This window comes from Oncorhynchus gorbuscha, linkage group LG21 (genome assembly GCF_021184085.1).
Source record: "Oncorhynchus gorbuscha isolate QuinsamMale2020 ecotype Even-year linkage group LG21, OgorEven_v1.0, whole genome shotgun sequence".
Lineage (NCBI taxonomy): Eukaryota > Metazoa > Chordata > Actinopteri > Salmoniformes > Salmonidae > Oncorhynchus > Oncorhynchus gorbuscha.
Genome location: NC_060193.1, coordinates 46,984,042 through 47,000,928, shown reverse-complemented (window position 1 = coordinate 47,000,928; position 16,887 = coordinate 46,984,042). Strand labels below are relative to the sequence as shown.

Below are 16,887 nucleotides of genomic sequence, written 5' to 3'. Positions count from 1 at the left end.
AGGAGTGGGAAATACAACAACGTACCATTTATATTGTGGCGGGGATTTCTGTACTTTACTTTTCTAGGTAAGTGTAACATGAATTTACAGGCCAATTTGAATTCAAATCGGCCTGGCACTGTATACGAGAGAGCTAAAACAACGCAACCTCGTTTCAAACATGTCATATTCCACGAGACAAAAACACCCATAGTTTGAAATAACTCACCAGACAGCAATTCTGTAAAAAAAAAACAATATTGTATTTCATAAAAATGTACAAAATATATATACATATCCAACACAACAGAGTTGCATGGAAGTATACAAAAAAACTTTGATTCCTAATACTCTATGATATCTTATTATCCTCGTCATCATCAAGGACCGGAGAAAAAGTCATTTGACACTGAAAAGGAGGATCCTTTTTCCCTTTTCGATTTTATCCTAATTCATCACCAAGAGTTAATGGCAATGTTATCACCCCCAGAATACGCATCATATCAAGTATTTGCATATTCTTCAGAAATGGTTGCTTAATTCCAGTCACGACTTGTCCCCCACACTGAGACGTCACTGTTCATCTCAATAGTCCAACTCAACCAAACAGACAAATAAGACAATGGCTCATATCGAAGACACTGTATGGAAATAGACCTGACATGACTAAATAGATTAGAAAAAAAGATTTCTTCTGACTCTATTGAATTATTTAATAATTTTTCTCCCATTTAAAAAAAAAAATATTTTTTTAGCAATTTCACCGACAGAATGTTTTTTAATGAGTTTCAAATAAGATCTGAAAGAAAGAATCAAACCATTTTAGAACAAGTCATTTACACTATTTACATATATACGTGTGTCTTTAAGATCGAAAAATCCCAAATCCGTATCATACAGAAGGACTTGGTTGCGTTTCAACGTGAACTGTGTCATATGCTCGTCTTGCATATTCTGCGGCATAGCCAGGCACTTGGTAAACTTGTTTTACTGCAGAACTGCACACTATCTCATGTACAACATTAACAGCATTGTGCTGTGGATTACATTATACTTACTTACTCATCTAAGGCAAAATATGGCTTCTCAATAGATATGAAATCGCCATATTAGCTTCATAATGATACTGTACAGGATCATACAATAAGTAGCACAAACATAGTGGTGTTTCAGCATGAAGTCTTCAGAATCTCAGAGGTTCCTTAGTCTCTGGTGGTCGTCAAAGTTCTCCGATGAGGTGCTTAGTGTTCAATCACATGGTCAGGAGGACCTCTGCAACAATGTTAACTAGTAGGTCCCCCTCTTGTCATTCACACAGTCAGTTTAAACTCTTGGTGGTAGATATACTATCGTTCATAGAGCTTGGGTCACAATAGGTCATTTCTTTTAACATACGTCCTGGGCCAAATACACCAAGGTTTTACCTGTGTCTGCCTTCAGTGTATTTGGGATTGTCCTTATGACATCATGTTGAGGAACTTGTTCTCTTCTGCAAGCGCGGTGAGCAGGGAGCTCATATCACCGATGGCCATGTTGCTTCCCCCTGCAGGGAGGGGCAGGGAGGGCAGGGTGACAGAGTTCCGGGGGGTGGTGAGTCTGGAGGAGGTCTGGGATAGACTCTGGAGGATACTGGGGCTGATGGTGCCCGACATCAGGCTGGAGTGGTCCCCGTCATCCAGCATGGTGTCAAAGTCAATCTGGGGCTCCTCTGCCCCTGTCCCATTGGACGAGTCCACCGTACTAGAGACCTGGTTGTTTACTCCCGGTGAGGTCATGGCGGTCTCAGTGCTGTCTGAGGGACATTGAAGATCGTCCACTACTGATGATGCCATCATCTGCATGTTGACGTTCCCGTTTGGCTCAAACACGTGTATCTGTCCTGTGTAGTACATAACATTGCTGTCCTTGTTGTTGCCATTGCTGCAGTGATTGCCAATTGAGTTTTGTCGCTGCATTGTCATTGACCCTGAATGCTGTCTGCTTAGAGACTTAGGTTCTGTGGGCGGCCTTGGCTGGAGGAGTATTTGACCTCCATTTTGGATGGGATACTGAACCTGGGACGCTATAGTATACTTCTGTGAGATCATCCGTGAAGAATTCACACCGCTATCCTTAAATGTGACTTGAGACGATTGACTCCCCCCTGGCTGCGCCTCCAGCCGGCTGTTCTGCTTCATGTCTACAGGGTGCACCGTCTGTTGTTGTTTACTGTTTTGGCTCAACATACCCAGAGTGCCACCAACTGCCATACTACTACAGGAGGACCGCTGGTTAGCGTTAGCGGTAGCATCGCTAGGACCAAGACCCTGGTTAAACCCATGCCCGAGACTCACTGGTTCATTGAGGTTAGCATTAGCGGGCTGCTGTTGCTGTAGGCTCTGTTGCTGGACACAGCTCAGCCTCGAGTCCGCCTTCTGCAGCTCTATGTATCTCCCCTGCTGGGCTGCGTGAGCCAGGTTGTGGATCATCTGTGCAATGTGTTGGTTGGAGTTAAGATTCTGATTCTGGAATGAGACAATGTTCTGTTTCTGTTGGACCATGGCGAGGTTTGGGTTGCTTCGACCGAACGCCAGCTGTTGCCTTGGGTTGTGAAGAGCTTCCACAGTACCTGAGCTGACCTCGTTCCACTGCACCGGCATGGTGCTCGTCTTACTGGGTAAGGAGGGGAAAGACTGCTGCGGATGGCCTGAGCTTAGGGCACAGAAGAGGGGCATGGTTTGTGGTGCAGACAAGGGGTTCATATTCATATTGGTGTCCACCACAGCCATCCTTTGCTGGTGGTAAAACTGCTGTTGCTGCTGGGGGTTAGGGTTTATTGTGTTTCCATGGAAACCACATTGTGCTTGTCGGTTGTACCCGTTGGCACAGTCTGACTCTCCAGCTCCGCCCTGAGAGGTGATGTAGTGAACGACGTCATCCGGAAGTACCATCATCTCCTCCTCACTGTTGTTGCGACTACCGCTCATGTCGCCGGCCATGGTCTCCATGGCCACGTTCTCAGAGATGCTGGGCGGCCGGGGGCAGTAAGGGTATCGCTGCAGACTGCTGTCGGAGCGCGGCTGGTGGCTCTGGGGTGCCAGGTGGCGCCGCTCGGCTGCAGACAGGGCCTGGTTGGGCTGGGAGGCGTGTGGGTGGAGATTCTGCATGTTGCCCGTGCTGTTGTAGCGCTGTACCTGAGGCTGATGGGACTGCGGGTCCAGGGGCGGCGGTCGTGGGACGGGGTCGCTAGCCCGACGAGGAATGTTGGACGGAGCTTCGTGGGGCATCATGCTGCGGCCGTTATAGCCTCCCATATCGCCGCTGCAGCGCCTGGGAACACCACTGGGGGCAATGGGGTTGAAGGAGGAGTAACCAGACGACGAGTCTCCCTGGGAAGCATCCCTGTAGAGGGCCATGCAGGTCTTGAGACTCATCCTCTCCATGTTGGGTAGAGGTGTGGGTGGGGCTCCGCCTGTAGCCGCCGCATATTTAGCCTTGAGGTGGTAGTGCTGGGCGGGGGTGAGGCTGAGGTGACTGGGCAGCCCTCCCCCTCCTCCACTCTGGCTGGCGTTGCTGGACCTCCGGGACAGGTCTGTAGAGATGGGGTCGTAGGAGCCGGTGGAACTGATGTTGTGGTGGCGGTGGCCACTGAACGTGGAGGCGTCGCTGGAGCGGCGGCTGTAGTGGCAGGGGGGAGATGCCAGAGGAGCGCCGGCTGATGTAGGCAGAGGAGACGGTGCTGGTGGCGCTGTCCCTGCGCTCCATCAGATGGTCCAGCTGGTCCAGGACAGTCACCTTACTGGAACACAGCTCACTGAGGCTGAGGAACGATCCAGGTCCACCATCCATATTTCCTCTCTCCAGAAGGGACCCTGAAGAGAAGAAAAAATGGTTTTCACACAGGAGAAATATAGCCTGAGTGGTTTTCTGAATGTACTGAATACTCAAAAAGGATAATTATGAGAACACTGGTTACTTCTTTCTTTTTACGGTCACTCACCGCTTACTGGTATGGGCGGTAGCTTGGTGTTCTGGACTGGAGGAGATGGATGATGATTAGCCCACTGGCAGGAGTCCCTCACCGTCTTCAGTTTCTCCTTCTTCAGGTGTTCTAGTCTGTGGATGTGGCTGAGGCCTAGGTGTTGACGGAGGTGGAGGCCCACCCCGACCCCTGCTGTCCCAGACCAGAGGCCAGAGAAGGAGGAGTCCATGAGGGGCCCTGAGGGGTCGTCCAGCCCAGTCAGGTCCCCCATGCTTCCCCCGCTGCTGTGGAGGGCCATCTCTACTCCACTGTCATGGTTGGTGGAACTGCCAAGTGGCGACGGCTCGCTGCTACATGACGACTGACCACCAGGGCTGGACTGATACATCTAGAGAGAGAGAGAGAGAGAGAGAAGGAGAGTGAGGGAAGGAGAAAGAGCGAGAGAGTGGGAGAGAGAGAAGCAGAGAGAGAGAGAGACAACATGTTTATAAACTATCTAAAAAGGAAAGGGATCGCCATCTAACGAAGAGAAAGTGGAACAGTGATAACAGAGCAACATAAGGAGATGTACAGTGAATCATGCAAGTTCTTTTCTCCACAACTTTAATTGTGAATAACGAGTGTTGGTTGGGGTGGCTACAGATTACAGCTCCCTTAAGACCGTCTGTGAATTAGAAATGGGGGAGATGAAAGGATGCTTGAGTACATGCTAAGCCAGCACACGGGGCTATGAATCTATGGCTCTCTGGGTTGTTGGGTTCCCCAGTCCCTCTTTATGGTGTACAGTATTACAGTATGTGGGACTTAAAATTCTGTAATAACTATTATACACATTTTTGGACTGTGTTCCTTACTGGCTGTGGCTTGTCATACAGCAGTAGTGCATGAAATGATGAAAGATATTCTGTATTGAACTGAAGCTCAAACTGAAGCTGTGCTCACCTTAGTAATGTCTGTCCTTAAGGAAAAGTTCAAAGAGAAGAGAAATGGAAAGGAAATGTGCAGAGAGTGTTAAATAGGAAGGATAAAAGTTTGTTCGGTAAGATTTGCATGCCATTGTTCGTAGGGGCTCAGACTGAGAAAGTAGAAGGGCATTATCTGACTGCACAAATCTATAAAGTGGCTTAACCATAGATTGGGAGGCACACATTTTTTATTTAACAAGTCAGTTAACAACAAATTGTTATTTACAATGACATCCAAGGAACAGTGGGTCAACTGCCTTGTTCAGGGGTAGAACGACAGCTTTTTACCATGGCAGCTTGTGGATTCGATCTAGCAACCTTCCGGTTACTGGCCCAAATCTTTAACCACTAGGCTACTTGCCGCGCCCGTATGGTAAACCTAACCGTATGGTAAAACTGTCTGTTTGCTGAATTATACTTCTACTCCAAATGATCTCTCATTGGATGATAGCCTGCAACCCCAAAGGATCTCTCATTGGATGATAGGCTGCAACACCAAATGATCTCTCATTGGATGACACGCTGCAACCCCAAATGATCTCTCATTGGATGACACGCTGCAACCCCAAATGATCTCTCATTGGATGACACGCTGCAACCCCAAATGATCTCTCATTGGATGACACGCTGCAACCCCAAATGATCTCTCATTGGATGACACGCTGCAACCCCAAATGATCTCTCATTGGATGACACGCGCAACCCCAAATGATCTCTCATTGGATGATAGCCTGCAACCCCAAATGATCTCTCATTGGATGACATGCTGCAACCCCAATTGATCTCTCATTGGATGATAGACTGCAACACCAGATGATCACTTACCACAGAGTTCTCCGTCTTGATAGACGTGGCCTGGAGGTAGTCCTCCGTACCTCTCGAGGTGCTGTCCATCTTCTCCTCCATGCCCCGGCCTGTCTCGTTCTCTCCATTCTCTTTGGGTGGCATGGGTCTGCTGGGCGGCAGGTCGCTGCGCTGTTTCTTGGTGACGTGGGCCTCTGGTCCGTGGACTGTCTTCACGTGCTTCCTGAGAGAGCTGGGGTCCGTGTAGCGCTTCGTACACCCCGGGACTTTACACACGTAGGGTTTCTGTGGGCACAAGTGTATTTATTTCACCTTTATTTATAAAGGTTATAGTCAGAGAGATCAAATACATTACAATAGAGACATGTCATGTACATCTACAGTTGAAGTCGGAAGTTTACTTGCACTTAGGTTGGAGTCATTAAAACTTGTTTTTCAACCACTCCACAAATTTCTTGTTAACAAACTATAGTTTTGGTCGGTTAGGACATCTACTTTGTGCATGACACAAGTAATTTTCCCAACAATTGTTTACAGACAGATTCTTTCACTTATAATTCACTGTATCACAATTCCAGTGGTTCAGAGGTTTGCATACACTAAGTTGACTGTGCCTTTAAATAGCTTGGAAAATTCCAGAAAATGATGTCATGGCTTTAGAAGCTTCTGATAGGCTAATTGACATCATTTGAGTCAATTCGAGGTGTACCTGTGGATGTATTTCAAGGCCTACCTTCAAACTCAATGCCTCTTTGCTTGACATCATGGGAAAATCAAAAGAAATCTGTACAAACAATAGTATTCAAGTATAAACACCTTGGGACCACGCAGCTGTCATACCGCTCAGGAAGGAGACGCGTTCTGTCTACTGGAGATGAACGCACTTTGGTGAGAAAAGTGCAAATCAATCCCAGAACAACAGCAAAGGACCTTGTGAAGATGCTGGAGGAAACAGGTACAAAAGTATCTATATCCATAGTAAAACGAGTCCTATATCGACATAACCTGAGAGGTTGCTCAGCAAGGAAGAAGCCACTGCTCCAAAACCACCATAAAAAAGGCAGATTATGGTTTGCAACTGCAGATAGGGACAATGATCATACTTTTTGAACAAATGTCCTCTGGTCTGATGAAACAAAAATATAACTATTTGGCCATAATGACCATCGTTATGTTTGGAGGAAAAAGGGGGAGGCTAACAAGCCGAAGAACACCATCCCAACCGTGAAGCACGGGGTTGGCAGCATCATGTTGTGGGGGTGCTTTGCTGCAGGACGGACTGGTGCACTTCCAAAATAGATGGCATCATGAGGGAGAACAATTATGTGGATATATTGAAGCAACATCTCAAGACATCAGTCAGGAAGTTAAAGCTTTATCGTGAAATGGGTCTTCCAAATGGACAATGACCCCAAGCATACTTCCAAAGTTGTGGCAAAATGGCATAAGGACAACAAAGTCAAGGTATTGGAGTGGCCATCACAAAGCCCTGACCTCAATCCTATAGACAATTTGTGGGCAGAACTGAAAAAGCGTGTGGGAGCAAGGAGGCCTACAAACCTGACTCAGTTACACCAGCTCTGTCAGGAGGAATGGGCCAAAATTTACCCAATTTATTGTGGGAAGCTTGTGGAAAGCTCCCTGAAACGTTTGACACAATTTAAAGTCGATGCTACCAAATACTAATTGAAATTATGTAAACTTCTGACCCACCTGGAATGAGATGAAATATTTTTAAGCTGAATTAAATCATTCTCTCTACTATTATTCTGACATTTCACATTCTTAAAATAAAGTGGTGATCCTAACTGACCTTAGACAGGGAATTTTTACATTTACTGAATGTCAGGAATTGTTTACAGTTTAAATGTATTTGGCTAAGGTGTATGTAAACTTCCAACTCCAACTGTATTTAATCTGAAGCGATTTACAGTTCAGTGAGTGTATACATTTAAATGTGGCCCCAGCGGGAAGCAAACCGACAACCCTGGCGTTGTTACCACCACACTCTTACCAAGTGAGCCACACAGGATCCAGAGGGAGATGAATATCATGCAGTTCATATTCTGTTTAATAACACAAATACATGACTGGGAATTAGAATATCCATCCCCTCCTACTTACTCAGATTAGCTGTGACTAGCAGTCGTTGTAAACACGCAATTAGAGTGTATAAATTACGTATGTAAGACCAGTGACTTGTTGGTTCTGCTTACAGCCACGGAATATCACTAAGATTTATATGGTTTCCAGTAATAAAGTTAGTTATATTGGTGGGATGGATCCAGTCTTATTTTTCATACCGAGGGGTGTGTGTGTGTGTGTGTGTGTGTGTGTGTGTGTGTGTGTGTGTGTGTGTGTGTGTGTGTAGATCCATGGGATGCTGTGCTCTCCCCCTACACCTCCCTCCTCTATCTCCTGATGGATAGGCCAGTAGGAGGCTTGAAACGGTTCCAGGGTTCATTTTGTATTGGTGATCTGCAGGTGGTCTGGGTCTCCATTAGGGATGCCTACGCTTGATTCACACTAATCCGTTGTGGGGCTGCCACGCTCATTAGTTCTGTACATCATTATTTACTCATACACACGCCTGCATACACACACACACACACACACACACACACACACACACACACACACACACACACACACACACACACACACACACACACACACACACACACACACACACACACACACACACACACACACACACACACACACACACACACACACACACACACACACACACACACAAACACTTAGGAACACACGCACGGCCATGGTTTAATGCGGCAAGTATAGACATCCAAGAACAATCACTGTGCGTGATGAGATAAAGTCCACACATCTCATTTCAGCCTGAATATGTAAAAGTCTAGCAGACAACAGATTGAAGATATCTACGTCCGTTCTCATTTTCTTGATGCCACAATCTTTTGGCCTAGGACCTTACAGTAAGTCACAAAAGGTAGAAGAGTATTGATCCTACGGATGTCTGTCTAAGAGAATATCTAATGGGCTCTATAAGTGAGTCTGTCTGAAGTCTTGGCAGGACAGAATGGAGCTGCAGTGCCGTGTAGTGTGGGAACGTGTCTGCATCCAAAATGGCACCCTATTGCCTGCATAGTGCACAGATTTTGACCATGGCCCTGAAAGTAGTGCATTATGAAGGGAATATGGTGGTGTTTGGGAGACTGCCCCAGTAGAACCTCAATGAAGTGTGTGTGTGTGTGCGCGCGCGCACACCTCGTTGGAGTGTGTGCGGTTCTGGTGCTTGGCTCTGTCCGAGGCGTTAGAGAAGGCTTTGTTGCATCCCTCGTGGTCACACACATATGGTTTTTCCCCAGTGTGAGATCGCAGGTGGGTCTTCAGATTCTCCAGGCGAGAATAGGCCTTACAGCAGCCCTCAAACTGCAAGAGAGAGAAAGGAAAACACCAAAGCAGTCAAACACAGGATCTTTATACAGTTTATTTCACATCTATCCTTGTTTTCCATTTCCGATTCATTTCTATAAAGATGACCTTTGCAATTATTGTGTAATGAATGACACTCTGGTGTGGAGACATGTACAGCGCATTCAGAAAGTATTCAGACCCCTTGACTTTTTCCACATTCTGTTACGTTACAGCCTCTACCGAAGGTGGTTCCTCTTCCTGTTCGGGCGGCGCTCGGCGGTCTACTATCTGCCACCGATTCCCTTTTCTTTTTTCTGTTGGTTATGTCTTTATTGGTTTCACCTGTTTCTTGTTTCGGGGTTATTGCAGGGCTATTTTAAGCCTGTTTGGGGGCTATTGAACATCCTGTTTCCATTGATCATCCTTGAGATGTTTCTACAACTTAATTGGGGTCCACCTGTGGGAAATTCAATTGATTGGACATGATTTGGAAAGGCACACACCTGTCTATATAAGGTCCCACAGTTGACATGGCTTGGCTTGTCCATAGAGCACAGATCTGGGGAAGGGTACCAAAAAATGTCTGCAGCATTGAAGGTCCCCAAGAACACAGTGTCACGTCTGCTCTCACCTTCCTGCCGGTTCATTGGGCTTCCATGCCCCAAACGGCTTGCCCAGTGCCCATGACTCGGCCGGTTCGCCCCTACAAGGGGGTGTACTGTCACGTCTGCTCCCGTATACATTTGTATACATTTGAAAAAATGTCAAAAAATCTGTTTTTGTTTTGTCATTATGGGGTATTGTATGTAGATTGATGAGGGGGGGGAACTATTTGAATACATTTTAGAACAAGGCTGTATCGTAGCAAAATGTTGAAAAAGTGAAGGAGTCTGAATATTTTCTGAATGCACTGTACATAGTCACCAATCCAAACTTCAGAAACAAATCTCCCCTTGACACCAGTGCATGATTTATGTGAAAAGTTAAGGATTTGGCCTGAAGAGAGTAAATCTTAGATGTTGTACATGAGGGACTTACAATACAGTACCGTAGAGTATATATCTAGGTCTTACTGTAAGAAGGACCCATTGCCCTTACATGATATAATGGTAATAACAGCTGGAACTACTAACATACACCCTACTAACCAGCTTAGGGACATCCTCTATGCGAATATGTGATGTAATCAAACCGTGAGCACATTTTTCCTTCTTTTCTAGAATGATCACGTGAAATATTGAGAAAAGCCCAAACGGCATTTCTATATTTGTGTGTGTGTGACGGTACACTCTGCAAGTGTTTAGAGAGGCAAATGCTCAGCGAAAGGCCGAGCCTGGCGACGATCAGTTACTCACGGTACACTTGTGTGGCTTCTCCCCCGTGTGTCTCCTCATGTGAACCACCAGCATGTACTGGGCCTTAAAAGGCTTCTGCTCCCTGGAACACTCATCCCAGCGGCACACAAACTCCTTCTTCTCCCCGTGGATGTGGTCGTTATTGATGTGCTGTGGGGGAGACACGCCCGGATGAGACTGGATCTCTACAGCCTGTGAGACTTGCGGACCTGTCCAGTAACCACCCCTAGCCCCTAAACACTTGTGTCGATCTAAGGGATTTGGATAGGTGTAAAGCAACAGTCATTTGATTGTAGTAATTATTTTACATCTACATAAGTGACTAAGGGGAAGGGGGTGGGGTTTTCTTTCTGTGCATGGCCTGCAACTTCTCCTGTTGTACATATACTCATCTTATATGTACAGTTGAAGTCGGAGGTTTACATACACCTTAGCCAAATACATTTAAACTCAGTTTTCCACAATTCCTGACATTTAATCCTAGTAAAAATTCCCTGTCTTAGGTCAGATAGTATCACCATTTTATGTTAAGAATGTGAAATGTCAGAATAATAGTAGAGAATTATTTATTTCAGCTTTTATTTTTTTCATAACATTCCCAGTGGGTCAGAAGTTTACATACACTCAATTAGTATTTGGTAGCATTGCCTTTAAATTGTTTAACTTGGGTCAAACGTTTCGGGGAGCCTTCCACAAGCTTCCCACAATAAGTTGGGTGAATATAGCCTATCAGAAACTACTACTAAATCCATGACATAATTTTCTGGAATTTTCCAAGCTGTTTAAAGGCACAGTCAACTTAGTGTATGTAAACTTCTGACCCACTGGAATTTTGATACAGTGAATTATAAGTGAAATAATCTGTCTGTAAACAATTGTTGGAAAAATGATTTGTGTCATGCACAAAGTAGATGTCCTAATCCAACTTGCCAAAACTATAGTTTGTTAATTGTAGTGGTTGAAAAACAAGTTTTAAATGACTCCAACCGTAGTGTATGTAAACTTCCGACTGTGCATATACCGTATTCTATTCTACTGTATTTCAGTCTATGCCACTCCGACATTGCTCGTCCAAATATGATATATTCTTAGTTCCTTTACTTTACATTTGTGTGTATTGTTGTGGAATTGTTAGATATTACTTGATAGATATTACTGCACTGTCAGAGCTAGAAACACAAGCATTTCACTACACCCGCAATAACATCTGCTAAACGTGTACGTGACCAACACAATTAGTTTTGTTTTGATTGAGCATTTCTCTCCCCACAGAAGTCCCTCTGAGGTTTGTCTTTTTTTACTAGGCCTCTAGTTGTGTTCTGTTCTGTCTGTCGTTGAGTGCATTTGTACTACTTCGAGAGAACACACTATCACCTGGAGACAGAGGTTTTCACTGTGACAGAGGTCCGTTAGAACCAGTCCGTTTCAGCTTGTGACAGAGGCGGAGCAGCCATTTGCCTTTCGAAGAAATTCGGAGTAAAGCCATCAATCAAAGTTTGCCGGTCAACTTTCCGTTTTGTCAGACAGTGAAGAAAGACGACGTGATTGTGTTGTCGGGTACGCACTATTTGCAGTGTGGCTCCGTTAGTCTTTGATAGATGAGTTCCACTGGTCTACACTCTTTCCACAAGAGGGGTTCTATGGTTAGGGAAATGAAATCAGTCGTCAAACGAGCAAATGCTCCTGTGCTCCACTCTGTTTGTATGTGTCTAAAGGGGCAACACTATAATTTAATGGAATTGCCCCGTGACGGATTTCCAACTCTCTTATCCAAGACTCATGTGGCATCCCGCTGGCTGGCGTGCGTAGCCTAGGACAAATGGGTCTGGACAGGAATTGTGCTCTTCCCTCATTAGGGTTGTAGTTTTTAAGTGCAGGGGCCCAGTGAGCGTGGGGGGATTACATCTCAAACACCACCATTTCCTGGGATCCCTTGATGAGCACATCTGCAGAAATAGACCTAATAACCTGAGAACATCAGGAATTACTAACAACCAGGTAACCAATAGGAGGCGTGGGTTTCAACCATGCAAGCTTATAGAGCTAACAAGCATGTATGCATTCACACACACACACACACACACACACACACACACACACACACACACACACACACACACACACACACACACACACACACACACACACACACACACACACACACACACACACACACACACACACACACACACTTCAGTGCCAAAGTGCCATCATTGTGGTAGCGAAATGCCAGCATATTCCTTAGGCTACTCTCTCTACTTGTTGGTTTGATGTCTGGCCCATGATAATTAAGCCAAAGACACGGTTGAGCGTGCGTTGACTGCTCTCTCAGACAAGCAGCTCTTTGTCCGTAACTGCCTAACCTAAACCATCCTGGCCTATCATTAGGAAGGTGTTTGTGTTTGTGTGTGCCTATCATTAGGAAGGATCTCCGAGAGGTTTAACGTTCAGCTGAGTGTAACTGTTGGTGACTGAGGGAAACAATGAGGACAGATAATGGAGGCCTTACTCTGAGCTCTGCGTCACAGTGCCCCCCCCCTCTCTCTTCCTCTCTCTTTTATCTCTCTCTCCCCCCCTCTCTCTCTCTCTCTGCCACCCCTCTCTTTCTTTCTCTCTCAGTCTCTCTCTCCATCTGTCCCCGTCTCTCTCTGCTTCAGTGACGGCCTGGAATGCCCCTGCTCGTCCAAAACTCTACATGCCAAAAAGTCCAATCGAGTAAAACAATCCCAGTCTCATGGAAGCTAAACACTTAGCGAAGCTTACTTTATGTGAACAACCAATGAATCATCTGACTCTCAGTATCTATCTGGAGGAACGCATAATAAAACAGGAGCCCAGTTGAAGTCCATTGACAAGCCTCAGTCTTAGAAAGCACTGAAATATGGACTCTTAAGTATGTTAGAGGTTACTGTGGAGACAGGGAAATCAGGGAGGGGTTAAGGGTTTAGTGTTCCTGGCTGGACGGCTTTATGTTGGGCTTCAGAGGTCAGAGGTTAGGGAGCACATATAGACCAAGAGGTCAGTGGGATTTATTCTGCACTTATTCCAGCTGCACTGAAAGGCAGACCTCCTCTCTCTCACCACACACTGATCAGATAGCGACCTTCCTCCGCTCTTGGCCCAGGGCCTGGTTTCTTCGTTAGAACCACAGGTAACATACTTAGCCTTAAGGTGCTTTTAGGAAACCGGCTCCAGGTTGGTTGATTTAAAACAAGCAGGAATATTTTCTGAGCTAGTTAAAGATAAGGAAATTATTGTCTGATGCCTGTCCCCTGTCCCGTGTCCCCGTCCCCTCCTGTCCCCCGTCCCCTCCTTACATGGACCAGTTGTTCCTGCGTGTCGTACTCCTTGGAGCATCCTTCCCAGTGGCAGTTGGTCTCATACACCATCTCTGGCTCATGCTTGCATTCATCTTTATCCAAGTCCTCCTTCATGTCCAGCATCCCACCTAGATGATCCTGTTACGAGAAAAGAAAAGAGGAAGACTTTATAGTCCATTCTATCTTACTGTCTAGGAAATGTGTATTTCATATTAATTTTAACCCAACACAAGCCATTAACACTATTAACTGTTACTGATGTGGGGAGGGGACACCCTGGCATTATCTGAGAGAGCCCAGATTGACTTGACTGGAGGGACAGACCGATGTGTTCATTTAGTTTCTGACCAGGCAGGGATTCGTTGACACGGCTAAGACAGATCCCAGGCCTGCAGGCCGTGTGCGTGTTTGTGTGACGTGCAGCACATCCCCTGGTATCTTCTTTCCCTCTCCACAGCGCCAGCCTCCCACCCTTCCCTGCTCCAATGTGCTGACTGCAGCATGTTTATCTCTGCACCTCGCCGCTATCTTCATCAATTCTACTGGCCCCAAGACGACTATGTACACCGCCATCCCCATGCATCAAACCTGCCTCTGAGTCGAAGAGGAGGACTCCGCAAATTTGTCAAAAGAGAGAGAGAGAGAGAGAGATAGAGAGAGAAAGAGAGAGCGAGGGAGAGAGAAAAAAAAGCACCTCAGATGACAATAACGTGGGGCCAATATTTCATTGAAATGAAGTGCTGTGGCACAGTTTACAGCGGCCAGGGAGAAAAGAAGAGAGGGAGGAACAAACGAATGGATGCAAAGCTCTTATCACACAGAGTTTTTCTTCTTTCAGCCGTAGCAGAGAAAGAAACGGGGTCAGGGGACTGGCTGGTTCCCAGGGGTCTGTGTCAATTCAGGACAGAGGAGTATTTGGGCAGAGGAAAGGAAGTAAAGGAAACAGTTTTTTTTTTCTTGATCAGTTTTTTAATTACCCTCAACACATCATTCTCTTTAGATCCTATCAGCCCGTACGTCTCACTTCCTGTACAGGACAACAAAGTTCATCATGACAACTGATTTATAAAGTAGTAGATCCTAATCCCATTCTTACCGGAGAACATGGGGACAGTGGCCTCGGACACTCCACCTCTGTCTTCACCTTTGACCTCTTGGTGATCATGGGATTGACTGTACTGCTCACTGCCGAGTCCCCACTTGTGTTCTGGAGTAGAGGAGCGGAGAGAATAGGAGAGGAGACGAGATGAGAAGAAAAGTTAGGGGTTAATACAGGGCTCGAGTCAAATAGACATTCATATATCAGAGTTGAGTCACCACAGAGACTAAACAATTTCAAGTGTTTTATGATGAGAGGGTGGAGTACAATATGAAAACATCCCATCCATCTACAGAGTGAGACCACTTCCCGGGGCTTCAGTGTAAACCTCAGGTGACTCCTGGAGAAACGAGAGTAGGCACACCCCACCACCTACACAGTTGATGCTTCACAATAAGCTGACATTGGCCGTATCTGGCAGTTGACTTTAATAGTCATGCTAGACTGTGATTCTGGGATTGCACTAAACCACAGCAAAGTGTTCCTAATCAGAGGAAGACTTTGCTTCTCCTCAGCATCCCACTGTGTTTACTGTGGTCTGTAACAGAACCGTGGGGTTGGGATCGTGTGTGTTTGGAGAATGAGGGTTTAACGTCCCCAGGCCCCTTATTCATGGGTATGGAGTTTACCTTACGGAGGGGCATTTCAGTGAATGGTATGATAAGAACCACAGAGACGACCACAAACCACAGTGGACGTATACAATGGGTGAGGGAAAGGGACAGCAGTATTTATGTTTTAAATCATCTTAAAACAAGTTCACTGACAACGCAAACAAACAGAAGAAAATTGTACGGCTATAGATGTCATGCTGGTTTGATTTGAGCGTCCCACACAATACCAGGATTTCCAGAAGGCCACAGGGCAAGGCTCACATTTGGCGGTTATGGATAATGAGAAGATCTACCTCGTACCAGACAATGTAGGCACAGTTCAGGAAGAAGATTGACAAACTGGAGGAAAAAGTCTACGCACATCAAAGCTGGTTTGCATACCACCGTTACCAAAGAAGAAGAGCAGTCTCACCTTTGACTGTGAACCATTGTTGTGGTTGTGTGAGGCGGGGGGCAGAGAGGAGAGACCCAGGGCAGACTGGCGACTGGAGAAGGTGGGTGGGGGCTGGATGAGAGGAGGGGTGTGGCCGAACACACTCAGGCCTCTCTGCTGGGACAGGAGCTGCTGGTAGGCCATGGGGTTGATGTGATGGGGGAAGGTAAAGGACGGACTGGAACACAAGACATTAACGCACATGAGAGATGTGTCTCTTATCCCCAACTGTGACACAAACTTCCACTTTCAACCCAGGTAGCCTAGAGGTTAAGTGTCTTGGGCCAGTAACTGAAAGGCTGCTGGTTTGAATCCCTGAGCCAACTAGGTGAAAAATATATTCCCTTGTTCCCTTGAGTTAAGGCACTTAAACCTAATTGCTCCTGGAATTCAAGTGTCTGCTAAATGACTAAAATGTAACTCACACGTCGCAAACTTTTCACCTGAACCCAATGTTAGTCATGTATAAGACTGTGGCAGCCGTGAAGTTCTGTCAGCCGGTGATTGTCAAGCAAATAACTGTCGGTCTCACGGTAATTGAACATGAATTAAAATAAGCACTTTTAGCAACTCCTGGCTTCCACACGCAGCCTACAAGCCACTGATGCAGACCTTTGGAACATCTACATTTGAAAATGTCTAATACACCCATGTAATATAGTGTACACCTTCACAATAAATCCATTATTTATTTTAGACAGGTCTAAAGAAACATGATACTAATTAAGGAAAAGTAGTCTATTTCAGAAGAACAGAATAGCATACTCTGAGTTGTCCTGATGCTAGGCCCTGATGGCTCTGGGCTACACTAGTTCATTTAGCAGACAAGATTAGCTTAGAATTCCATAGCATTTTTGATATTATTTTATAGTATGAAGAATACAATTGAACATAGCTGAATAAAATAGAAATGATAGTTTCTCCAAACAATTTGAGGGAGTGCACAAGTGGCTATTAT

The 16,887-nt window shown here is 45.7% G+C and overlaps 1 protein-coding gene across 1 annotated transcript in view; it reads right to left on the bottom strand.

Annotated features, from left to right (window-relative positions):
• Positions 1-218: 218 nt before the first annotated feature.
• Positions 219-16,887, bottom strand: part of LOC124008454 (zinc finger protein GLI2-like) — a 90,358-nt gene continuing 73,689 nt past the window's right edge. Inside the window, 9 exon segments of the mRNA XM_046319746.1 lie at positions 219-3,644; positions 3,646-3,830; positions 3,959-4,328; positions 5,731-5,994; positions 8,959-9,123; positions 10,464-10,613; positions 13,781-13,921; positions 14,880-14,990; positions 15,909-16,107. Coding sequence (XP_046175702.1) covers positions 1,437-3,644; positions 3,646-3,830; positions 3,959-4,328; positions 5,731-5,994; positions 8,959-9,123; positions 10,464-10,613; positions 13,781-13,921; positions 14,880-14,990; positions 15,909-16,107 — 3,793 coding nt within the window. The 3' untranslated portion in view covers positions 219-1,436.